Here is a 26,592-nt window from a genome sequence, read left to right on the forward strand (position 1 = left end):
CAGATCGAGCATCTTTCTTTCTTCGGATAATTGTTTTGTTGTGTTTCCGTTTTTAATGCTATACATTTACATTTAGTCATTGTAGATGCTTTTATCCAAAGCGACTTCGGGGAGCAATAATCGATATAAAGAGCAAAACCCCAACTATAGTACAATAATAGGTGCTAATACATTGTGTGCTATTAAACAGGCAAATATAACTGAATGTAGACAGTCAATACAAAATGACTCAAATCCTTTATAGTGTTTTATAATAATAAATGATACAATTATTGTTTTTATAAATTTACTGTCACACATGATTTATGTATTTCTCTTTTATTTTTATTCCGTAGCCCTAAGTATACTTTTTCAATGTATTGTACACTTTTTGCACACTCACAATATAGATAACAAAGTGTTAAATAAAGTGTAAAATTCATATGACTAATTTTTAGAAGCAAATTGAGCCTGATACAATTATGAAAACCGTATGTTATGAATAAAATAGTTTTAATTTAATACTATTGCACAAATATAAGTTCAGATAGCAATATAAGCAAAATCGCTGAAATATTATATCAAATAAATTATACTGTAAACGGAAAAAGATGTGTAAGTTTGACAGTATTGGTAAGATACAATACCTGTCTTCCGGTCCGCCAGAGGGCAGCAGTGAGTCTATCACGTAAAGATAGCGCTCTTCACATCACGTGGTGAACTGCGTATCATCGCCAATCAGGAACTATAACGCCTGAATGGTTATCGTGCTGTTGTCATGTGTCAGTATGTTTTAGTGTAGCCTGTCCAGAAATGGAACTAGTTTTAATTCACCGCGCGTCCAAATGTTTATAGGGGAGGATATGTCGCTGGCCGGGAAGAGTCATGGTGATCATTAATTCGATACTCAAACTGGTGCAGCGACAGACATACACCTGTCTGTCACACCGCTACGGTCTGTACCTGTGTTTTGGAGGGCTTGTCCTCATGATTGTGTCTGCTTTTCAGTTCGGAGAGGTATGTGCATTATCTATGGCGGTGTCCGTCCAAACTTCACTCGTGTCAAAAAGCTCCATTAAAATCGCATCGGGTCTCATTTTATGTGCGAATACAGTTGCATTCTCTTCTGAAGTTCTTACTGATCAAAGCTGATTGTGCAATGTGACCCTGACCTGTCGCATAGTGGTTAGGAATAAAACATACACACTGTCATTATGTAGTTTTATTGTTTTATAGGGTTTCCAGGATGTTCATACAGGTACCATATGCTGTGCTTTACAGGTGTTGTGTGTTTGTTTACAGGTTTTAGTAGAATGGAGTAGAGACCAGTATCATGTTTTGTTTGATACTTACAGAGATAATGTTGCAGGAAAGTCCTTTCAGTCCAGGTGAGAAACATCTTCAAAACTTCTTGTCGAGACATTGACACATTATTAAAAACTGACGAATGTTTGGTGATAACTGATATGTAGATGACAATAACTAGAACCGTACAAATAGATCATGTTTTTCTGTGTTTGTCTCTGTAGTACTCATACAAACTTACTTGCAATAAACAGGGATGAGTGTTATCTATTCACAACTGTTGATTTTGTAACTGGGAGAAAGAAATAATTTGTATTCTTCGTATGCATGTAATATTTCAGGCTTTGCCTGCCGATGCCCATTGATGTGGTGTACACCTGGGTAAATGGAACAGACACAGACCTGCTGAAGGATCTCCATGCTGTGAGACAACAGTTGGAAGAGGAACAAAATGCCTTGAGGTTCACCATCACACCCACTAAACAAACACGTGCTTAGTAAACTTCAATTACAAACAATATTAGAAGAAAAACATTGGGTGTCAATGTTTTAGATTGGTGCATTCATGCATGAGTATTGTTTGAAGGAGTGAGCGTCCCTTAATCTTGTCGACAAATGTATATGTTGCTCTTTTAGGGAACGACTTGAAAAGAATGGCTCTGAAATGACTGAAGCTCCTAAAGGAAGGTGAGTGTGGAACACAAAAAAAATGAATATTTCTGAATGAAAAGATTTGGATAAAAGCATCCACCAAATGCATAATTGCAAATATCTTGATTCAGTAGAAATGTTTGAATTGTGTTTATATGTCTGCAGTAAGCGAATAGTTTTGTGTGGTTTGTAGATTTCCTGTTTCTTAGTGAGAAAGGGCCTTTACTACAGCCACAGTATTTTCATGACACTCGCTTTCCTGTGTTAAGATGCCTTCCTGTGTTAAGATAATTTCTGCAGATCTCATCTGCTGCTCTCTTTGTAGTTTAGATCTAGTTTTTATAGACCACTAATATGAAAAATGCGTGTTCTGTAATAGGCCAGAATGTCTGTTGTCCCACTGCATCATGGCTCCAGTGTTAGTGCTTGATCCAGCTCTTCCATCCAACATCACATTAAAAGAGCTGCCGATGATTTCAGCTGCCTTCTCCTCTACGAAGCAACTCTTGCAAGTGGCCAAAACCCTCCACCCTTCCACAAGCGTGTCTGTGCTCATATTTCACTCGCACAGCGAAGGTACAACCATAACCTACACTTTCATACACCCGCATTTAACCATATACTTCTTTCGTGCATGAAACATTTCAGTAAAATACAGAACAGCTTGGGGATACCTTTTGAAAATATCAATTACGTTATTACAATATATTAATATAGTATGACCAAAACAACACCATTTGTACTTTTTTGTTGTCGCACTACTTGCTTAAACGCTCGATTCTGATTGTGCTGTTTAATGTATTGTTATTTATCCACCGCATATCTGGGGCTTTAAGTGATATCAGACTGCTTTACTGTTGCTTAAATATTGAATAAAACATTTATTATTTTATTTGATCTCAAATAAATATTTTTGTTCGATTATTTTTGCGGTAGACCGAATGAAAAAACGTACCCCTTAATCAAATTTTGTATGTACAGTAACATTGTTTAATTCAGGTTGATGTTTGTATGGTACTCATTGAAACGAACATAGCTACCGGTTTAGGTTTTAATCCAACTGTAGCCTTGAAACGGAACACCTGGGCTTTTCCATTTTCAAGCAAAGAAAACTCAGTGACCTAATTTTAGATTTTATCTCTTCTGTTGTAGCTGAAAAGGCTCACACAGATGGTCTGAAGGACAGCCTGACATGCTCCATCAACAGAGGTTACCTGGTAAGGAATGGAAATGGTGTACTAACACTTAAATGTCCAGTGTCCAGTTACGTCAACTCTGAAAGTTAAAATTTGCTACCTGTAAAAAGTGACAAAGGCAGCAATTTATAAACTCCTAAAACATAACGTCGTATTACCATTATAGTAAAGTCTCATAGACGCAAGGATGTGGTCTTGTCAGCATTATGTTTTGTAGCATCCAGTGACAGTGCTGACAAAAGTTTATCAAAGGATATTTGATTGGTCAATCTGTTCTCATACAGCACGTCAAGGAATTAGTTATAAGTTATAAGCTGTTATATCGTGCTCTTTATACTTTTACATATCTGCTGTGCAGAAACTTATCTTCAGAACTGTCCACATGTATTTCTCTTTGTGGTCTTGTTGGAAATGACCCTGTAATTGCTGCTTGCAGCTATATTTATTTGAAAACATGTGGTTTAGCTATTGCAAGAGAGTATTTTATGAATTTTCTTTTATAATGATAACATTTTTACCTATCCCTTTGTTAAAGTTATGTTTTAAGCTTTAAATATATAAAAACATAGATAAAGTATAGAAATATAGAAACACTGCAAATGATGAATTCCCTAGAAAGATACTGCTGTGTTAATTCAGTACTGACTATAGAACTTCACCGCCTTCTCTTTGTTTCTCCTGCATACAGTGTGTCATTTTAATCTTCTACTTTATTTACTCGCATTGTTGCTTAACCGGTTCAGTGTACAGAACCCTGAATGCAAAAAAAGTTACCTTCCAAAACTTTATACCACCTTACTTATTTTTATTACCAACGCATTTGTACATTTAGTGAGTGTAAAACACTTTTGTGTGGCCGCTTATGTGTTTGTTAGTTTTTAGTTTAGGTGTTTTTGTTTGGAAGGCAAATTGTTGTGAAACTTCCAAACGTGTGATTATTGTTGTTTTTTGTTGACAGACAACAGATAAAGAGGCTCCGGGTCTGGTCCGCATGCACACACTGGCCTACTTGAGCGGGTTCCCGGCATCTTTGAAGGAAACTGAGCAACTCAGGGTTAAACTACCGGCTGTAGTGACAAATAAAATCAAACAGGTAAGACATTTGGTGAGCTTTGAGCGCAGTGTTTTTAAAATGTCCACAAGGTGGAGCTCTAGATTATGAATTCCCTAGAAAGATACTGCTGTGTTAATTCAGTACAAGCTGACTAGAGAACTTTTTGCCTTGTTCCCATTTGCACCCACACAACAACATTACGAGAAATGTCACAATGATCTATAACCGGCTCAGATCACGTAATCCTCAGTCATTTGTTGATTTACACAGATAGCGGTGCTTTCTGGATCAGTGTTTATCAAACTTGTTAGGACAATTCTCTGTCCTCCTGTCTGTGGTCATGTGATAATAGCTCAGGGTATTGCATTGACATTGGAGCACGGGGGTGTAATCGTACAACAACTGTTTTAAATGGCCCGGCGCCAGCCTGCCGTCGGAAAGGGAGCACAGTTAACATGACCTTCCATATCCACGTCTCCCCTGTATCTCCACAGATCTCTCTGCATGTGACACCGCCTTCTCTTTGTTTCTCCCGCATACCGTGTGTCATTTTAATCTTCTACTTTATTTACTCGCATTGATGAAATTCTGCACACTTTATAACTCAAGTCTTTGATGTTTGTCTTTCAAAGTTGAAATGTCAATTCATCACAGGTTTCTCACATTGGGCCTTTGATAGGGTTTTTCACCATTATTGTGTGTGTGAGTGACATGAGGTTATAGGTAAGATTGAAGCTGGGCAACAGATATATGAAGAGAAACTGCAATTGGCTGTTGAGTGAGAGAGCGAGCGAGCTTGTATTTATAGTACATGTTAACCATTTAGCAATGTTGTTAATAGCTCTCTCTTGACCTCTGTCAAATGCACACACTGGTACACTAGAAATACTTTTAACTGAAGTGTTGGTTGGGGTGGGTGGGTATACTTGGATATGGTCTATAGACCACTTGTCCCCAGTTGAATTTGAATTTTTTTAGCACAATTCCTTTTTAAAAAAAATTGTAATATTTACCTAATAATAATCAGTATTGTAATGCAAAATATTACTTTGGCAGTTGGATTTTGTTAGGGTTGAACTGTAGACCGTCAGATGCACGCATAACTGACCCCCAGTTAACTTCCGGTTTGTGTTTGGGTGGTGTCTAATAATATAAATATTTATATTTTATTTCAAATATTATGTTCAAATAATATTATTATTTTAATGTATAATAATTGTATTAAATATACATTTATTGAATGGGTCCTATAAAAGTGTACTGTTAATGGTAAGGTTTATGGGTATTTTTAGTTGCAGCTGTATTCTGAGGCCAGCATCGCTCTGCTCCACCTCAACACGGCACAGGATTTTACAGACCTCATGCAACAGGCCAAGAAGAACCTCACGCTGGATGGGAAAGAGCTCACTGTCAGCCCTGCATACCTGTTCTGGGATCTGACGGCCATCTCTCAGGTACTCAGGTTAAATTAAACTGTCGACCGCTCATACAAAGCCATATTACAGTTATATTTGTGCATATGTGAACATTAATTTTTTTCTATTTACCACATTTATATGACACAAATATATGTTGTGTAAATAACAATTTAGCTGTCTCCTTCAGTCCAAACAGGATGAGGACGTGTCTGCCAGTCGCTTTGAAGATAATGAGGAACTCCGTTATTCGCTGCGATCCATCGAGAAACACGCTCCCTGGGTTCGGCATATCTTCATCATAACCAATGGTCAGATACCATCTTGGCTGAACCTGGATAATCCACGTGTATCCGTGGTTACTCATCAGGTGAGCTCTCCATACCGTTTGATGTTTATCACGGACACACCACATACACATTTTTTAAGTAATTCTTGTGTCTCAGGACATTTTCCAGAACCAGTCTCACCTGCCAACGTTTAGTTCTCCGGCCATTGAGACTCACATCCACAGGATCCCAGGACTCTCGCAAAAGTTTATCTACCTCAATGATGATGTCATGTTCGGCAAAGACGTTTGGCCGGATGACTTCTACAGCCACTCCAAGGGTCAAAAGGTCAGTGTGTATTGTAATGTTAGTTGAATTTTTTTTTTTTTGAAGTTGTTTGCACATGATAATAACCTGTGTTGACAGGTGTATCTCACCTGGCCTGTTCCAAACTGTGCTGAGGGTTGCCCTGGCTCCTGGATAAAAGATGGCTACTGCGACAAGGCCTGCAATAATTCTGCTTGTGACTGGGATGGAGGAGATTGTCAGGGTAAGTTTATTTATTTATTATTTACAATAAATCTGTTAACATCACATCCTCACATTTGAGATAATATCAGTTGGAGAGATTTGTGAGCACCTTGCATTTGGTGAAATTCTCCTGGTTTTCTGCAGCTCCGTTTTTTGCAACCTGTAACTTTTTTTTATTAAAATGAGTTATTGAGAAGTACAATAACTAAGCCCGATTCACAACGGAAAGCTTCTAGTAATGATTTATCATTTGAAATAACCGGTAATTTAAGGATTCAAAATTGGGGCAAAAGTTGTAAATTGCAACTTTAAATATTCCTTTCATCATTTCCAATTTTTTTGACAGGTGCTGCGGGCAGCAGTCGTTTTGGAGGAGGGGGCGGTTCTGTGATTGGAGGCGGGCAACCTTGGCAGTTTGCAGGTGGTCTGGGAGGACTGGGGGGCTTGTCCTTTTGTAACCAGGGCTGCGCTAACTCTTGGTTGGCTGATAAATTTTGCGACCAGGCGTGCAATGTTCTGACCTGCGGGTTTGACGTGGGAGACTGTGGACAAGGTGAGAGTCTGAGTCTATGTCGAACATGTATAGTTGAATCTTATATTTTAATATTTAATGGGAATCAAATTCTTCCGTTTTGTTTTCATCAGATAATTTTAACCAACTGCACCGTATCATCCTCAAGAGGACCCAGACACACTATATCCTGCCTCAGGGAGAAATCCGACCATATTTTAGCTTTTCAGGCTTTGCGAACCGTGTATCTGAAGCGCAGGTCAGTGACAACCCTGTGATTCGTCATACCTCAGTCGCCAACAAATGGAAGACCATCCACCTTCTTCTTCTGCCGGGGTACAATGCCACCCAGATCAACTACAACATTACCTTCCAAGGCACGGACAACCACGATTTCACCATGAGTTTCTCTGTCGCTGTGGATACCCGAGAGCTCCCGAAGTCTAATGTGTCCAGTCCAGTGGCGGAGAAGGAAGATGAGCCCAAACCCACTGTGTTGACCCCAGAACCAGACGTCCAGTTTGAAAACATTCAAATAGAGAAACAAGGTCCAAGAGTTAGAGACAAAGCGCAAGGCGGGTTGGAGACAGTGCGGGTACCTGCATTAAACGAATCACTTTTACCTGAAGAAGTGAAGCTTGAGTTACAAAAACTAAATGAGAAGTTGATGGTAGGTGACATCACTATTAAAGGCTATAATTTGACCAAAGCTCAGCTGTTGGAGCCCTACAAGGACAAAAGTCAGTATCTGCTTCGCAAAGAACTGAGAGAAATGCAAAACCAGAGCGAACAAACAAACCCCTCAAAGGAAGTACACAACAAAGTCCAGAAAGCTTCTTTGTTAAGAAACGGTTACTCTAAATTGGAGGAAAACACAAAGATGCAAGTCACTCCATCTCTTGTCCCGGTCCCGATTGATGAGGTTATTCCCAAAGCCGATTCACAATTGTTTGCCGCGGAGAGACCTCAGGTATCTAAGCTCCTCAACACGCTGGTGGGGAACATGTCTAAAAAAAGAGATTCCGAAAATGAAGCCCACCTCCAGGGGTGGCCCATGAGTCGTAAACTCCAGCACTATATCAGCGCAGACCGGGGCTTTCTTCCTTGGGAGAGGAGGAAGTTTTTTCACAATCTGCTAGAGGTGAGATGTGGTTGTGTGACAAAACAATTGCCAAAATGACTAAAATAAGGCCAAACATTGCAGCTGAATATGGTTGTAATTCCTCTTAAAGTGCTTTATTCTGTACTGTTCACACAGACATTAAACTGAATTCGCTCCCAAAACATTCACCTGCTCAAGAAAACGCTTATGAATATTTAACTAGCTGATGTCAACACACAACACAACTTGTCCCTTTTTCTTCTCAGGAAGTGGAGCGTCTTAAGAATGAGCTGCAGTATACAGCTGACAGCACCGCCACCGGACGAAAGTTACAAGATACGTTTGCAGACTCGCTTCGCTACGTCAACCGCCTCTTAAACGCTCAATTCGGCTTCACCTCTCGTAAAGTTCCCGCCCACATGCCTCACATGATTGACAGGCTCATCATGCAGGAGCTGCAGGACACGTAAGAACCTAGCAACATACTTGTCTCAGCGCAGGCAATGTGCAAAAGAGGAATCATTTGTTTGTTTTGTTTCCTCAGCTTTCCTCAGGAGTTTGATAAGACCTCTTTTCATCATGTGCGGCATTCAGAGGACATGCAGTTCGCCTTCTCCTATTTTTACTTTCTGATGAGCGCCGTACAGCAGCTCAATGTATCTGAAGTTTTCGACGAAATCGACACGGACCACTCCGGTGTGCTGTCCGACCGGGAGATCCGTACGTTGGCCACACGCATTCACGAACTCCCTTTAAGTCTTCAGGTAAGCACCGCTAGCAATGCATTGAGGTCATTTTACGGTTTACGGGATTTGTAGAAAGTGTACATTAAGTATGTTTATAATTTAGTTTGATGTCAAGTGATTTGTCTCATGTGTTGAATGACGTCTATTGTGTTTGTTTGACTTAACAGGATTTGACCAGTCTGGAGCAGATGCTGATAAATTGTTCCAAGACACTTCCATCCAACCTCACGCAACTTCATTTTGTCAGCCCCACCCAGGAGGCCTATTATGACCCCAGCATGGTATGAACCATCTTTCAAAGTCTTAACAGATCCAACCAAAATTGTGGTCTTTGTACTTATTCAGCCGCTGAAATTACTAGTAAATCAATGCTGTGGTTCTTGTTAATAATACAATAAACCAAGACTGTCATTAAAGCAAGAAATCTATTCTTGGATTGGGCAATTCATTCAGTTAAGGTTTATATGTTATCCTGGAAATTGAATCCATGACCTTGGTGTTGCCAGCCCTATTCTCAGTCAAAACCGTGTTAATACTGTTAATAAAATCAGTTTTCTTCTGTCTGCAGCCACCAGTTACAAAAGGTTTAGTCATCCACTGCAAACCCATCACGGAGAGGGTACACAAAGCCTTCAGAGACCAGAACAAATACAAGTAGGCCACCTGCTTTTAAAACCACACACGCTTCAGCTGAACCAGTCCAGTGCATGTGATGAGCAGTCTTGTTCTGTTTCAGGTTTGAAATAATGGGGGAGGAGGAGATCGCGTTTAAGATGATACGCACCAACGTCTCGCATGTTGTCGGGCAATTAGATGACATCAGGAAGAATCCTAGGTATGTGTAGGGTATGTTTTGTGATGAGTAGTCCCCATCATTAAATTGGGCATTTACATTACACTGTATATTATTGCTGTATATTAAACATCAGCTATATTCTAATTGACTATGTTCGTTTGACATGCAGTATAATTATCTTTGCAAAACGTATTAAAAAAAGAAACCTTCACTCAGATGATGTGACAGAAAATAAATGAGATTGTGTTGTTTTTATCATAAAATATTAAAATCATAAAAAATTAATGAGAATTTACCAATTGTAATGCCTATGACACAGTATGCATATCTGAAGACAATCTTAACATTATAAAAAAAAAAGTGTGCAAGTGTGCACACCAACATTTTTTTGTCATGACATCATGACAAATGGTGCACGAACCACAAAAGTGCGCTCAATGGCAGTAAAGTTATGCTAGGCTCTAAAATCTACAATTGACTATGAATGATGTCTCATTCAGACATTTATTATCGAAATGTAGTAAAGCCATGGAAATGTGTTGGTCAAAGGAGGCAGTAACCCTGCAAACCACAGCTTACTGCAGACACGTTACGTAGAGTTTTCTATCATTTGAATAGATGGTTGAGGTACCAAACTCTCACCATTTGTTTTCCATACAGGAAGTTTATTTGCCTGAACGACAACATTGACCACAGCCATAAGGATGCTAGCACAGTCAAAGCTGTACTGAGGGATTTCTATGAATCAATGTTCCCGCTGGCCTCCCAGTTTGAACTGCCCAAAGAATACAGGAACCGTTTCCTCCACATGACAGAACTACAAGAGTGGTAAGACTTTAATAAACAAATGTCTATAACAGAAAGTGCTAGTCTTTAACATCATGACAAAACGCATTGCAGTTGGGTAGACTGTGTGCGTAGAAAGAGGAAAAATGTAAGGATGGACAAAACCGGTTACAAACAGGTGAAACTGGTGTGTTTGCATACCACATATTATCGAATCTGAAAGATGCAGGTGAAGTCATACCGGAGCCCAAAAGAGAAAGCTTATATACTGTATGGTGGATGATCAGACCAATCTTTCAAATCACAACTGAAGTTCAGTTATTGATAAAATTAACCCCAATGCTCGCAAATATTTCACAAATCCTTCATTTTCATATGGTCCTTTAATGGTTTGTATTGCCTTTTTTATTTTTACACTGTGTATTTTTAGTTGCGGTTGTGTAATTTATATCCTGTTACTCCTGTGAATTATGATAGACAATTCTTACTGTCATCACCGTTAGAGAACGGGCGCAAGCTGTCAACTCAATACAGAATTCTGGGAATGGGGAGTTGGTGGAGGGATGGATTGTGTGGCCGTTGTTCTTTGGCAGGCCGCAGGCTGAAAATTTTGACTGGTACATTCACCATTCATGCACGCCCAGCCAGAGCAGATCTCCGTTACACCCAGGTGTCCCATAAAGCCTTGTGACCCGCCTGCCCGGGCAGAAGGGCAGGGTGTTATTTTTGGGCACCATCATGCTAAGACAACCCCATTGGTTCTGTTTTATAGCTCTGTGTCCGTGCAGATTCGACAGACACAGGTGACAAAAGACTAATGGATCGGATGATGTCACCTTGTCGTCCTGTCACTCCGGACAGCTCGTCGGGTGACATCAGAAACTGAACCAAAGCCAGTGGACCAGGACGACGCTGTGAAGTGTCAGTCGTGTTGATGAATATGCCGTTTTGATTTTGGCAAGAACGAAGCCATCATGTGCTGATAGCTGTAAATATCAGTCATTTGTTGTTGAATGGTTTCACCATCTATTTTTTTGGATGTTTAACTGCAGGAACGCATGTCATAACTGGAGTCAATTCTGTTCCTATGCACTGAGCTTCAAAAACTAGAAATAGCTGCTCTAGTGCTAGCTATATGGCTTGGACATGCTAATCAATCTAACCTTGTGCTCTTGTTTTGCAGGCGGCTATACAGGGACAAGCTGAAGTTCTGGACCCACTGTGTGCTAGTGACCTTAGTCATCTTCACAGTCATGTCTTTCTTTGCTGAGCAGGTCAGTACGGTTCAGCTTACACCTCATTTTGCACTTCTGTTGTCACTTTCTCACACGCACACCCGAGTCCGGTCAGGTGAGTCTGGGTCGTCTCAAACAGCATTTATCAAGATTAACTTTGAAGCCCTTCGAAAATTTGTTCTTTTTAGGAAGGGCTACTGTAAGTGCAAACTGTCCTACTGACATCATCTTGATGATTGATTGACATGTCTCAGGCTCGACCCAACGGCAGGCGGTAAATATCGGCGGTATTAGCTGCCGTATCATCTGTTCTCGGTAAGAGGGGTCAGGTTTCTTTCTTTCTGATCCCACGAGAGGTTAACAGACAGGGCGACCTTTTAAAGGAGCCCAGTATGTCTTCTGTCCATGGTGACAGAATGGTAATCTGGACATTCAACATGAATATAAAGACGGAGGCGATACATTATCAGTGGATACTCTCTCTCTTAGCGTACACGCATGTGAAGACATGTTATGTTTAGCGTTTGGATGCAGTCACACATTAACATTAGTCTTCAGGACAGATTTGCAGCCTCTCTTCTCAAACCCCTAAAAACATGCAAACACTTCATGACAAATGGTGCACGAACCACAAAAGTGCAACAAGACTTAAATGTTGGTTAATTTTTTTATAATGTTGACATGTCATACTGTGTCATGGGCATTAAAATTGGCTTGGGTCGGTATGTTTCGAAGAGACTAGCAAAAATCATGCTAGCTTTGAAAGCATTGAAAGGAAAAGAAAGACCCACCCTTACTTCAGCACTCTGTGTGTTACATAAAATCAAACTTGATGTAAATATTATTGTGTCTTTAAAAATGTTACAGAAGATGAGAATATAAGTCATGGACACTTCATTGTTCCACTATTCCTTCATAATACTCGAGTATTCTGTAAAATGTTACTCTGTTTAAATTATAAGATATAATGCACTGGAGACACGTTTCGGTAATGATAATTTCAGCAGTAAAAGCTATAAAAAACATAAATAATTTATTCCTATGTTAAAATTTTGCTTTGTGTGAGGTAGAGAACACAATTATGTTTATTATAATTTAGTTCAACAAAAAAATTATATGTTATATGAAGGAAATCCTAACCATGACGTTTCAGTGGTTTCGTGAGAACGACCCACTCGGTAGAAAGAAAAGCAGAGTGGCAGATAAATGATTGTAAATAAATAATTTTGTTGAACACTCCCAAAATATTCATATAATCTAATAATTTAGTTGATATAAAATGACGCATGTAGTATTTCTATTTCAATTATGCGCTTGGCCCTGCAGCCACTTCCTGTTTCTTTTAATGTGCTTCCCACACACATCCATGACGTAGAAAGATTTTGTAAGCATTGATCTTTTTGTTTTCCTTCCTTATTTTCATCCATCACATGTCGTTGTCTTCTGAATGTATCAGGTGTCCGTCACATGCAACGTTCACAGCTTTAGCTGACCATTCTTCCTCTTCTTTCTGTCCATCAGCTGATCATGTTGAAACGGCGGCTTTTTCCCAGACGCAGGGTCAGCAAGGACGCGAACCCTGAACGGGTGTGATGTTCACATCCTTACTCCAATCTCTCTCTTTAAACCCCGTTTTCCTCTGGTGGAGCGGGCATGGCAGGAGACCTCTGACTCTCCACTTCTCGTGACATAAACCGCAAACAAGCACGTGGTTTGGATGTGACAAGACCACGGGTCTTTAATTCAAGCTGATGGAGAAACTTTGAGGACTTTGATAGCCTCCTCCACTGAGGGGCGGCAGTGAGACACTTAGTGATTTTCCTGTGATCACAGTCCAGGTTGTGCATCGACTGTGAATTGAACTCAGTTGGCCCACAGTCGTGTTTAAGAGCAAGAATGCGTGTTGCCATGTGACCTTGGGTGTTTGAATTGTTCTGATTTGACATAGGATTTTAATTTACATGGGTAAAGGTGGTACTGTACTACCTACATGAGGGTTTATAATGATAATTTATGTACTTCAATTCGTCCTGCTCATTCGTTCAGTGCCTTTTTACCATAAGAATGAAGCCAGTGAACATTGATACACGGCTGGGTTCCCTTGTGCTCGGCTTTTACGCATTTGTCTCAATCAATTTCTCTAATCTCATTGAGCGTATCTGAACCTAAAAAGCAATCTTGAGCACATTTAGAGGATTGATTTCAATCAGAAATCATCGATATGTTTTCTCTCTTTTTAAACGCATGTCGTTTACAACTTTAGCTCGAAGTCCTTCACATACTTGTCTCTTAGCGGGACATTAAATAGTGACTTTGTCTGGAATTCAGATGCCTCCGCCTGTGGCCCTGTTGTGTATTAACTCTTCACCTTGATTTGTCTTTTGGAGACGCATCTTTTTTGCTTGCATACGTTGTACTACTGACTCGGTCTATGTGGCACCGAGTGAACTTGGTAAACAAAACAGGCCTGCGTGTATAAACGGTGTTGAATAATAATGTTGATTATTAAACAGATTTCCCTGTTTAATTTATTTGGTTATATAGGACTTAATCATACCAAGATGACTCCTTTTGTGTTTTATTTTGAACATATATGTTGCCAAAATTCCTGCTGTAATGTGATTTTTTTATTTTTTATTTTGTTAACTGTACTAGAAAAAAGTCCCATGTTTTTTGTCAGGGACAAAACCCCAGTTTAATAATTGTACACTTAATATAATCTTGGTTGAGAATGTAATAAAATACCCAAATGTATCATTTAAAAAGATCTCTCTTGTTTTGGAATTTCGGCAAATTTGTTCATATGATCGAGCCTCAGGCTCCATTCATCTTGATGACTTGAGTCTTTACAGCAACAACATAAATAACCAGACTTCACACTGTGCTCTATTCAAATCACACAAAGTTTATTTGTTTCATTAGCCCTTTGGGAGGAGATGATTCTAAGCAGGCAGACCTGTCAGTTAGTGCATCATTAAACAGACACAAAAGAGAACCACCCCCTAAACATCACCTTAAAACACGCAACCCAGCTGGAGTAAGTATATACACAACAAGAAAGTCACAACTAACTGGGATTGGGTGACTGGGAGAGGGGGCGGAGCTCTCCTCAAAATGAGGCGTGTCTGTTTTTAGCACATAGCCACAATCCTTGACAATTAAATACTTCCAATTATTTCAATTACGTCTTTTAAACCAGCTTGACTTGATTTCACACTTAATTCAGGCGAGTTATTCAAATAAATGCAAACACTGTTATCACTGGACAATCACAAAAAAGTTCATTCTGAAAGCTACAATGGCTGTTCGGGCATTTTTTCAGGGTCTTATTTACTTCATATAGTCATCTTGTCTCTACAAATAGCTGCTTTAGTAAAAGCAGTAACAATACTTCAGAGAAAAAGGTTTTGTGGTGGCAGACTACTGGCAGTTTGGTGATTTACACAGAACAATGTTTTTAATACTTATTTTTGATTTATTTTAACAAGATATATTATATAAAAAAACGTTGTTCTTCTGTAAAGCACAGACCTAAATGAATGTGTGAACTGTATGATTTACAAAAACAACAGCGTTTACATGTTAATTGCCATTAACGGATGCCCAAATGGCACTTGTAGCTTTCTTTTGTCTCGATAAATACTATTGTAAAAATTTACGAAAAAAATTCTTCCAAGATTTTCGGGACAGATGTTCTAAATTAGACAAGTGACAGGTCAAATTAGGTACAACATGTTGAACTGTTTACTATACATTTTCGACCAATTAAACAACAGTTTAATTTAACGTGATTGGATTTCTCATAATTACCGCTTTGTATGGATGATTCGAATGATTTGTGGTGGATTCCGCACAAAACGAAACGATTCGAGGTGATAAAAACGTTTCTAAGCCTCTATGGCCCCTGAAGCTATTCTCTAGATTTCGTTTAGTGCCTAAACTCTTCGTTTTTATCCAGTGAGATACAGTCCAGTGTCGTTAAAAAAATCAATGCGCTGGTCATTCTCAAGATGTTCCGGTCAAACCTGGCAAAACAATGCACTTTTTTTCCCTTATATTAGTCTGTGGTAGTGATACTGTCAAGGCCATTGAGGTTTTGTTTTGTTGGGCTTTCCTGCTCTTGATTAAGAAGCGGGATGAAGTCATCATCCTTGAATCCTGCTTCCTCCTCCCGCCGGGCAAATTGTCAGTCTTTGTGGGCGTGGCCCTGCGAGGTGATGCTGAAAACCCGGATTCGTAAGTGGGAGGCGATTTGTAGGCATACACTCGTGCAGTAACGCACCAGATCCAAACCGGAGAGCACCTGAACATCACGGAATAGAGAAGCGATAACTAGCTTGTATACAATTTCCTGAAACATCATAAATAATATAAAGCTCACCATGGCAATCCACAAGACGATGTACTCATCAATGAAGCTGTTAAAGTACTGGTTCAAGAAGAGAAGTCCAGGACCAATAAAGGCTGTGTCATGAAGATGAAGTTCACTCTTGGTCATGTGGGCCACCTGTACAATACGGCATATTTCTTAGTACACCTGATCCACGCTTAGATTTTGGATCAACTTTTGACAGCTGTTAATGGAAAAGGACAACAACAATGGCTTTAAATGATTTTAATTCTACCTTATTACACCAGCACCACCTACCACTAGCTTATTGGAGATCTTGGCAATCACCATGCCAAAGGTCAGTATATAAAGGCAGGGATGATGCTCAAAAAGCTGACTCGAGGACTTCTTAAAGATAATGAAGGCCAGGGTAAGAGCAAGGCCAATGTGTAGACCTGGAGACAATACACTTGTGTCCTGCGGAAGACATGCACAAAGTCAACATGATGTCAACGCGTTTTTTACTTTAATTGATGTTTTTTTTATTAATTGTTAATCCTTTTTTTTCAAAAAACAAATATGTTTGTATTATACAATACTTTTATTTTCAAGTGACATCACCAAGCCCTGTATCTTATAGATATCTAAAATCTTTTCAATGTCTTGTTTCAGTGAAATATGTAACATTACAGCCCGAGTTATTTAATGTCTAGAGACAGAATTGCATATTGATATTAAACAAAGTACAGGTTAGTGTATGAGTTAGTAAAGTATGCATGAAAGCTTCTGTCTTTATGTACATTGCAGATACAAACTTTCTGAACTAGACCATAACATTGTTGAATGTGCAATTTATGGCCACTGTAACAGTTTGACACTGAGGCACGCAATGCTAAGGCGCACTTACTGCAACAGTTGAGCCGTTCTTGCCCACACCTCCGTTGAGGATGACATAGAAGTAGCAATATGTTGAATACAGGAATCCGCCAATGATGCCGAGAATCGGAAAGGTTTGCAGATTCACGCCGAGCACAGGCACCTAATGAAGAATTCCATAATTTACTGTCTGGATACCACTAATATGGCTCTTCATTTGGGCAGGGAGGTAAACGTGGGACAGAAGCTGATGCTTTAACAAATGGGAGGGATAAAAAGGCTGCTGTGCGTTGACATCATCTGCTGGTTTTGTAGCAAGATCATGACTATGGGTGACTGGTAGCCATGGCAACAGTTTTCACCTTTACCTTTTCACAGTGTGATTGTCTTCTGAAGGAGGCAGAGAGTAAAAACAGAAGTTCTACATAAAGAACAAATTCAGAAATTGGGGCTTAGTAAGGATTGATATTTTTGGATGGTTTGCCGAGAAATATGATGAAAGCATTTCTACTTTGAAACAGTAGAACAATGGCTGTTGACCCCTTGTAAAAACATTATACGTCAACCATTGACGTTTCATCACCAGATATCTATACTTGTAGAATAGCTAGTTTTGAGCTTGCAGCCAATTAGTTTAAAGTAAAAAAAGACTTTCTTCTACTTGATTGAAAAAATCCATATATTGTAATATTAATATTCGTAAAAAAGTATTCTGAAAGTATCCAAAATAGCTGTGCACTGCGACTAAAATAAAAACGTGTTATCCATTAATGTTGATGTTTAATTTCCATTGCCGGTACTTGTGAGAAAGTATTGACTTATTATAAAGTGAGCGATTCAGTTCCAGGGTAGATGAAGTATTTCAAGCATCACCTAATGGTATGGTCTTTATATAAGAAGGTGCAGGGCCTTACCGTTGTTTCCCAAAGACTCACACCTCCGAAAGCTGACATCAGATACATGATTACAATAGCAATCTGGACCTCTGTCACGTCAACCCTACAGAAAGCAAGAGAAAACCGATCAGCGATGATTTCACTCGGACAGGCATTTGGTCAGAATGCCATGAACAGATGCACTCACAATCCAAAGCGGAGGGTTCCAGACACGTATGTTTGCCAGTGCGCGCAGAAAAACATGAACATGCCCACAAAGCCGCAGAAAAACATCCAGTCAGGATAAGTGCCGATCCCGCAGGATATACACGTCCCCACGGCAACAAACACTGTAAGGAAAGCGATGCAATTAGTGTGCTGTACTAAATATTTCTACTCAACAAAACAATGGTAGGTTGGACAGACTGAGTATACCTGTGGAGACGGCATCACAGCCATGGTCAAAGAGCTCCCCAAGAGCAGAGCTGCTATTGGTCCGTCTAGCCTGCTTGCCATCAATGGCATCCAGTGATTGATAGATGAAAAGGCCTAAACCGCTGAGAAAGAAGGCCCAACCTGGAGCCTACAAAGAGTAGATGATGTGACTGAGAGAGAGAACGAAAGTATTGCACTTAATGTTGATATTATACATGTTAAATGTGAAATGGCAGATGCAGATTCAGTGTTTTAAGTCGCCATATTAACCGATTCCAACACTGATAAAATGAAACGCACAGCAGCATAATGGAAAAACAGTAAACATATTTTCCGCTCAGGTCACCACACTCGGGCAACTATGATGAGAATGCAAGGTCATTGTTGTCAAACACCAAGATAGACTAAGGTTGTTTAAGCTAACTCGATATCAAGCAGTTAGAAAGCACTTCTAGTTTTTCTAGTTTGACTGGGCTCAAAGCCAGTGAGGCATAAACCATTTGATAATATTAAAATAACTTTTTGAAGGGAATTAGCTAGAGTTGTTAGTAAGCTGTATCTGATCTTTATTTGCAATTTCAATTTGCAGTGTCAGATGTTTATTTGCAAGTTTGGCTGTAACCTGTGACGTGTTTGAGTAGACAAGTCTCTTGTGCAAGGAGAGAAAACAAAGCGGTAGACTAAACTTTGATCTCTAACTGTAGATATGGATGTGCTACTGGCAGCTGGATGACTTGTATTGTTTTGTGTGTGCAAGAGAAAACTTATCAGAAACATTTTTACAGAAGGACCCAGTTATCTTGTTTGCTTTCATAGATAATATATCTACACCGTTTTACTTTCTTCAGAAAGGCCTTATTAGAAATGCCAAGAAGACCTTCAGTCATTCACATAATTCAATGGAGTAAAAATAATCAAAGAAAATGAAACGAAAAATAATGTAGCTACAAAAACGAAATTACTTTATCCCTTTAGGGACAGCATAATTGCCTGCTCCATATAACCATATATTCCTTGCTTTCACATTCTGTTCCTTTTTTATCTAGTAGTGTACTTGCTTATCTAATAGCCACACTTCATTCACTATGTACTTTGTAAAGCCTAAACATTCAAAATCAAACAAACAGTGTATAGTGTAATATGCATTATATTATAACAAAAGTAGATAGTGTATAAATAGAGTATTTCATACTATAAGATGAAATAGTATGACAAAGTATTTAAGATATAGACTAATTGAAGTTGTTAGTTATCAGGAGTTATTAGGAAACAGAATCATGGCCTTCGGTAACCAATATGTTGTTGTTGAGTGCTGTGAAATGATGCATAATTCTGTATCACGTAAAATTATATAAATGTAAAAAGGAGAATCTATTAATGTGTAATAGTCTGACATTGGCAAATTTCCAAAGGACTCTGCTGGATCAATCCTACAGAGAGATAACATACAGGACTGCACGGTCATATAAACCTACAGTGTGTCTGAGAACACTCTCCTAAAAAAGTGACTGTGGGTCCACATTTAGGCTAATGGCAGAACACAGTGCTTTACATTATAGGCCTATGCAGCGTTTAGCCACTTCGGAAAAATAAATGACAAATTACATTTCTTAAGTAATGTGCATTATTCATTTACATAATCTAAGTAATTGGAAAGAGATTAATTCAGTCGTAGATTTCATCAAATAACCAATTATAGTTTGTGCATGAAATATTAATGTTGATACTCTGAATAAAATACATTTTGTTCATTGTTATAATACAGTCATACTTATTTTATTTTAAATAAGGCATGCCATTTGTCAACCTGTGCATTTGTCTCTGGGCAAAAGTTCAGAGTCCCCTTTATCTACATTCCACCCAGGCAACAGGTGCATTAAAGACATGCCTTCATGCAACTACGTGCAGCAATAAACTATAAACAGCGGAATCTGGACTTTGTCGATGGACTATAGACTGTGATTCTAGAAATATGACACGGGGTAGCCTACGTCCACACGCACACTGACACTGACATGAAGTCACGGTGATCCCCGGACTACCACAGAGGCTTTGTTGTCAATGTGATGGTTTTGAATGCGTTCAGTAACTCAGAATTTAAAATCAAAACCTCTTAATGTTTCGCTGTCAATCGAAAGAACGTCATAGCTTAAACGATAGAGAACTGCGTAAACATACAGACTGAAATCGCTTTGGTTCGAAGCATAGGCCAAATGCATAACAAATGTAACTGTCCTCTTCAATAATTGCTGCTCGATTATGACACGAACCGTAATCGCGATTATTTTGGCCAATATTGAGATCCCGATTATTTAACATGAACATTAACCTATAAAACAACATAGGAAATAAAAAACTTTGCTTTCATAACTCCATTATGCTAGGATCCTTTAGAGAGGATCCTAGCATAATGGAATGCGGCACAATAATGTTTACCCCGATTATTTAGTTGTTGTAACTGATGAAGGCCAAAATGGACGATTACGATTAATTTTCGATTAATCGCACAGCCCTATATTCAATGTAACATTGATAATGGAGCAAAAGCAACTGTGCTTAGAAATAAACACAATAATGACCAGTCTCGCTCCAGCACCACCGCCTATAGCTACACGAAATGTTTATTTATATATCTGACGCGGCAGGGTGTTTAAATAGAACGCAACGCGTCACCTGTCAATCAAACGAGCGAAGTTTCGCCGCTCGCCAAACTGAACTCACCTCCTCCGTGGCCGTAGGACAATAATACACGAGAACGACCGTCGTTATAACGTTCACAAGGAGTCCGATGATGGTGAGCGTGTTCGGCGCGACCCAAGTCGGAATTTGCTGGACCAGCCAGTTCCAGTATATCTGGCAGGGCGGCTCGAAGAGCGAGCGACCGGACGCGCTGTACTTGTGTTCCTCCAGACGCTTTAGCTGGACGGCTGACAGCGGCCCCGGACACGCGCACTGTGGCATTATGATCGCTCTTTTGGCAGGGTCGACGCGACGTTTTGGTCCGAATCCCCCAGCGTCCACCTGAAACGAGGCATTCGCGTGCGGCGGTTACGTGTAGCGAGTCATTTTGAGAAGCGGAACCGTCAGTCTTCTCCGTCCCTGATAGTTGAGATCAGATATACGGAGAGGCGCAGGAAACGGAGGTCCGGAAGAGCTCTCGACCGGGAAGTTTGAAAGGATGCAGTATCGTTTCTGACCACTAGGGCGTTTGTTTGTTTGTTTGTTGATTTTAAGGGGATTGGTGTACAGTTATGGGGCTTTAAATAGGTTTGATTGACACCTGTGGTAGTGCGTAATGATCCCGGATTGTCTGTTTTTGCCATTTTCTGCTCCAAAAGATTTGTTTTGGCTAGTGTGTGCGGATCAAATGTGTGCGGACGCATTGTTTCAAACCAACGTAGGCATTAAATATGAAAGACTTTCTTGGAAACGTGGTTTCCTTGTCTCAAAGGACTTTTTCGTCTTTCACGTTTACATTTAGTCATTTAGCAGATGCTTTTATCCAAAGCGACTTACAGATGAGGTAAACAAATGGAAGCAATTGGAACAACAAATAGCATAAGCGCAGTCCAAAACTGGTCTCATATAGACTGCCACAGTAAACCGAGCGAAGTTTTTTTTGAAAAAAGAGTAGAAAAGAGAGAGAACATCTTTGCACATAAATAAAGAAACAAGTCTTCCTTCATACAGAGACATTTATTAAACCCAGTCATGCTAAATTGAACATTCTCTATGTAATTTCAAGACATACGAGTCTAGCACATCATTAGACGTCTTACGGATGTCTAATCTGACAAAAGGACATTATCGGTATTTCAGATCTACAGTAAGTGTTTGAAGAGTTGCGCAGAGAACAGTTCCGGTACGTTCAACACAGAATGAAGATGGGGTTGCAAAAACTCAAACATCTGAGACATAAAAGAAAAACAGATTCATCAAAGTCTAAAATTTGTGCTCTATTCGATCCACCCTTCTCTTTTAAACCCAGAGGAAAAGAAACAAGGGTGCTTTATCTGAATGCTCTATGTCTTTCAGTCGGTGTAATGTCTATGTGTGTATATTTTAAAGCTAAACCCAGTTTACTAAAGGCATGCATCTGAGATTCAACGGCGCTTCTTAAAACAGCTCATACCACACAGGATCTCACAGTGACAGACAAAAATGATAACAAGAATACTTTCTATGATAACTATAGTTCCATGTCTAGACACAGCATGCCATGCCTGAATTTAGACATATGTGCCATTATTGATAGTAGTGATAGATATTCTGGGTGAATTGGGGGAATCGGCCATCATTCGAATCCCTTCTTCTCTGACTCGGAGGTCTTAGACTCTTTGATGTACTTATCAATGAGGTGTAAGGGGACGCCTCGCTTCATCAGCTCGTAGAACGTAAAACCTCCTGAAAGAAGGGAGAGATCAAACCGAGTTTAGTTCGGGCTGAGATGGAGGAGATACAAAACAGAAGGATTATGTTGGTTTGGAAAAAGGGAAAACGGAAACCGTATTGAGGTCAGTGCATAGCAGGCCAAACGAGTGAGAACCTTGTTGTCAGTTGTCAAAAATCTAAATTTGTTCTTCACAACATATACAGAAATTAAGGGTTTAAAGATAGAAACACAGACAAAAAATGGATGGAAAGATGAGAACGAAATGGTCATTGTTCGGCAAGCGCAGCACATGTTAAGGCAGTAAATGCATTCATATCTCTGCAGGCCTTTTTTGGGAATAGAGCTTGTTTTTTAACTAAGAAAACAACTTGACATACTTGAGAATTGTTTGGTGGAGATGGAGAAAGAGCTTCACGGTTTGTTTAACCTGACTGTTGCATCACCAGTAGTGGTAAATGTTCCTTATTTCTAATTTTAACATGCATGCAAAGTACGCAATCTGATTATGGCAGCAATTCTCTTACGGAAAATGTTGCAAGCTTGTAGTTCCTATGAAACATTGCTTATTCTGAAATGTAATCGTTGGATTCTAAGGTCACACGCCAGCAGGAGCAAAAGCAGAGTTATTGGCAACCAAGGGGGTGCAGAATGAATGAGAAAATAAGCTTCATATGCCCGAAACCATATGAAAGCTTACCTTGAATGAGAACAACAAAGTAACTATTCCTGTGTGATGACTGGGGGAGAAAAGAAAATAAGGATTAAAACCAAAGTTTACATGAGGGAGTTATATGTGCCTCAGGGTACATTGCTGACTTAGTCATTACAGATTTAACATGACAGAGTTAAAGGGTGTACCACATGAAACAGAAGTCTATCAACACAACAGTATGGCAATGTATGACAGAGTATGGGAGTGTGTGATACAATATGCAAATACTGTGTTTAATTAGAGTTTTGGTCAGATCTACGGGTTTCCAGACCTGCTTAACAATGAGCAATGGGAATGAAATTGAATAAAAAGGTTTGCCGTCTTAGTTGTGGTGCATTATGGGATTTGTGGTACAGTGGCTGTGGTGAGATGATGTTGCTTTGGAAATTTGCAACAGCATGCAGCGAATCCAATGTGGGCCAGTTATGTGACAGATCGGCATAGTGAAAGGATCACATCTTGCTGTGAAAGATCACAGCTGTATAAACAGTATAAAGGAGATGAAAAAATATATCTGAAAATAAAACAGCACAATAGTCAACGGTCATTAAACTGCAGACTGAAAGACATTTACAGCTACGGTATGGTATCTAAAAGCTTTTACTGATAAGCAATACGCATTGTATTATGGTTAACAGACAGATGATTACAATAAAGTCACTTTTAAATACAATGGGGTCAAAATGATGAGACCAAAACTCTGTTGTGATACTGGAAATAAAAAATATGCATAACCACAATGCAACATTATTCAAATTTAGAAATATTTGTAATTCTGCACTATTTCATGGTAAATTTGGGTACTTTTATATAAAACCCAAGCTATTTGTCAAGATTCCAAAGTCAGATTGTTGAAGTTACTTATTTTATGTTAAGTCTGCGAGAGCTTTAGTGAATGCTGAGAATGCAAACAGGTAAAACTGAAAGAAGCACTCTGAGAGCATCGATCCCTTTCTATCTAACGTTTTTAATGGCTCTTCCACACTTTCACTTTAATAAATCCACGCTGACTGTTTTATTACAGACATTTGGTCAGCTACCTGTTTGGTATCTACTTCAAGATCAACTGTAATATCACATATTTTACATGACAGACATATATAATATGGCCAAATGTGTCAGTGGCAGCTATATTCATATCCAACGATTTGTCTGACTAACCTTTGACCTCAAGTTTGCAGTTCACCTGAGCCTCTCCGAGCTCATTGGCCGCCTTGCAGGTGTACACGCCCCCGTCAAACGGGCTGGGCTTGCGGATCTCAAGCGTGCACACGCCCTGATTGCTGAACATGCGGTAGCGTGGGTCGTCTATGATGGGAATCTTGTTTTTCATCCAGAGCACTTTTGGCTGAGAGCAGTAATGGAAGAAAGAACACGGCATAATGCAAAAAAATGAATATCAAAGTGTGAGAACACTGTAGACAACAGAGCTGTAAAATGATTGGTTATGAATGGGTAACATCCATTAAGTATGAATAGATAAGTGAGTAGAAGTCAATATAAGTGCTTGAATAATGGTTGAAATAATCCAAATGTCCCATAATAACCCAGACTTACCTTTTGGAGACAACTTTTGATTGAAAAAAGTTCCTTATAACCTCTGTGGTGTCTTCTAAGTTACCTACCCTTGGGTTAGCACGCACGCTGCAGTTGAGGGTGGCGTTGTAACCGGCGACGGCGAAGGTGTCGATGAGAGGTTGAGTGAAACGGGGAGCCTCGGTGAAGTCGCGGTTGCTGTACTCTGGGTTCTTCAGCTGCAGGCCTGATCGAGAGCGAAGGGAAGAGGAGGAGGAGGAGGAGGAAGAGTGAGAGGGGAAGGGAGAGAGGGACTTTGCATGATACGAGCCGAGGGCTGTATCATGGGGCAATTTCCCTTATGTGATGAGGAAGAGATAACACGTCATCATCAGCACAGCGTCTTTCACGAGTCTGTTAAGGTAGGATCTGCATTTGTGAAGATGCACATTTGTAGTTAAAAATAGCAAACTCAAAATAGAGTTTGAGTTTGTAGCATACTTGTCTAAGCCTCCACAATTGCAGATGATGCCTTACCAGTCTGGTAAAGTCTTTGAAGCTTGATTCAGTCAAAGTCTTTACAGTAGGTGTGCTCAGTCCCACTAAACCTCGAACTTAGCATGTGTGATTGTATCGAACCACAGTACTTCAAAGGGCTCATCGGATGCCCATTTTCCCAAGTTGGCATGATTTAGTTGGGTCTTCATGAAATGTCTGTAACGTATTTTGCTTAAAAACACTCAATGGCTGTGTAAACGATACCCTTTTTTGCTTTGTTCAAAACACCTCCCACAATATTTTATATTCAACCTGATTTAACTCATCAGCTTGGTAATATTATTATAAGAACCCCATCCTATGTCACAAGGGGGGCGAAATCTGATCGGCTTGATTTCTTACATGTTCGCCGAGAAAAGCTCATCAAAACAAAGTTACTGGGTTCTTCTTTTTCACATTTTCTGAGTTGATAGACGTACCAGGGACCCGAATATAGCACTTAAACACAGAAAAAGTTGGATTTGTATCCGATGACCCCTTTAATAGTTGGGGTTACAAACCTACCCAAGTACTATTCTATTTCCAGTGCAACTGCTTACATCCAAAAGTACAAAGTGCAACAACACATCTGTGGTATCGATACATATTTACAACATTATACTATACTAACTGTGGTGTGGTCTTATACTAGAATGTTGTCTGACCGGCACTGCAATTCAACTCTTTAATGCCCTGCAGGCTCTATTTTATTTACTATATAGTGCTTTCTAAGAACAGAATAACCCATGATCTCTCAGATTATCACAAACATCATGTCAGTCAGTCCTTTAGTACCATTGTAGAGGAAATCTGTTAGATTTGAGATGTTTAGGTAACATGAGATCCGATTTAAAATACATTTTACTGTCAAGAGACCTTGTAAAAATCTGCATTAAACAAATGTACAAAAAAAATGTTGTAAATATTGGACAGTATCAAGCGGCAGTAGATCAGATTGGATGCTTACCTTCCTTCACGATGAGAGCGCTGTCTTTAGTAGCTGTGGCACTTTCGCTCGATCCAACCAAGTTCTCTGAATAGATCCTGAAGAAATATTCATTTCCCACCACCAGATCTGTGATTGTGATGCAGGTACGATGGTAGTGCTCCACACAAGTGTACCACTCCTGTGCCACACACACACACAGAGTAAAGTCTCACTACATCAGAGAGGATGTTTCAAAAACTTCCAAAGACCAGGATTATATTCATATTGATAGTTTCTACTTCCTAAACCTCACACAAACCTGTTGACTTTGTTGGTTGTAAAGTAAAACTAACTTGGCCAATTTGCCATACAAATATTTTATATGGACTGTTTTAGGTATAGTCAAACTACATAA

At 39.5% G+C, this 26,592-nt stretch overlaps 3 protein-coding genes across 5 annotated transcripts in view; 1 reads left to right on the forward strand and 2 right to left on the reverse strand.

Moving 5' to 3' along the window:
• The first annotated feature begins 684 nt into the window (after nucleotides 1–684).
• On the forward strand, nucleotides 685–14,337 carry gnptab (N-acetylglucosamine-1-phosphate transferase subunits alpha and beta). 2 transcript variants are annotated; one of them, XM_079454206.1, is made up of 21 exons: nucleotides 685–996; nucleotides 1,282–1,367; nucleotides 1,626–1,745; nucleotides 1,921–1,971; nucleotides 2,315–2,511; nucleotides 3,088–3,152; nucleotides 4,090–4,224; nucleotides 5,478–5,639; nucleotides 5,791–5,970; nucleotides 6,047–6,217; nucleotides 6,296–6,419; nucleotides 6,747–6,953; nucleotides 7,046–8,052; nucleotides 8,280–8,479; nucleotides 8,558–8,777; nucleotides 8,927–9,040; nucleotides 9,328–9,413; nucleotides 9,496–9,594; nucleotides 10,216–10,383; nucleotides 11,525–11,615; nucleotides 13,098–14,337. In XM_079454206.1, the coding sequence occupies exons 1-21, from the start codon at nucleotides 865–867 to the stop codon at nucleotides 13,167–13,169; spliced, it is 3,687 nt and encodes a 1,228-aa protein (XP_079310332.1). In that variant the 5' UTR covers nucleotides 685–864; the 3' UTR covers nucleotides 13,170–14,337. The 2 variants fall into 2 exon arrangements, with proteins under 2 accessions (XP_079310332.1, XP_079310333.1); XM_079454207.1 differs by having other exon boundaries at nucleotides 698–996; nucleotides 6,059–6,217.
• A 124-nt stretch (nucleotides 14,338–14,461) lies between these two features.
• On the reverse strand, nucleotides 14,462–21,329 carry chpt1 (choline phosphotransferase 1). The gene is made up of 8 exons (XM_079454208.1): nucleotides 20,814–21,329; nucleotides 18,093–18,240; nucleotides 17,866–18,007; nucleotides 17,697–17,781; nucleotides 16,814–16,945; nucleotides 16,225–16,383; nucleotides 15,958–16,083; nucleotides 14,462–15,879 (listed from the first exon to the last, which is right to left on the reverse strand). The coding sequence occupies exons 1-8, from the start codon at nucleotides 21,051–21,053 to the stop codon at nucleotides 15,763–15,765; spliced, it is 1,149 nt and encodes a 382-aa protein (XP_079310334.1). The 5' UTR covers nucleotides 21,054–21,329; the 3' UTR covers nucleotides 14,462–15,762.
• Nucleotides 21,330–21,771: 442 nt separating this feature from the next.
• Nucleotides 21,772–26,592, reverse strand: part of mybpc1 (myosin binding protein C1) — a 28,713-nt gene continuing 23,892 nt past the window's right edge. The window contains exons 23-27 of one of the 2 annotated variants that reach the window (XM_079454212.1): nucleotides 26,217–26,376; nucleotides 24,823–24,959; nucleotides 24,359–24,545; nucleotides 23,183–23,222; nucleotides 21,772–22,496 (exon numbers count right to left, since the gene is read on the reverse strand). In XM_079454212.1, coding sequence (XP_079310338.1) covers nucleotides 23,206–23,222; nucleotides 24,359–24,545; nucleotides 24,823–24,959; nucleotides 26,217–26,376 — 501 coding nt within the window. In that variant the 3' untranslated portion in view covers nucleotides 21,772–22,496; nucleotides 23,183–23,205. The remainder of the gene's footprint in view (nucleotides 22,497–23,182; nucleotides 23,223–24,358; nucleotides 24,546–24,822; nucleotides 24,960–26,216; nucleotides 26,377–26,592) is intronic. The other variant, XM_079454211.1, reaches the window with a different exon arrangement.

This window comes from Barbatula barbatula, assembly GCF_947034865.1.
Source record: "Barbatula barbatula genome assembly, chromosome: 4".
Classification (NCBI taxonomy): domain Eukaryota; kingdom Metazoa; phylum Chordata; class Actinopteri; order Cypriniformes; family Nemacheilidae; genus Barbatula; species Barbatula barbatula.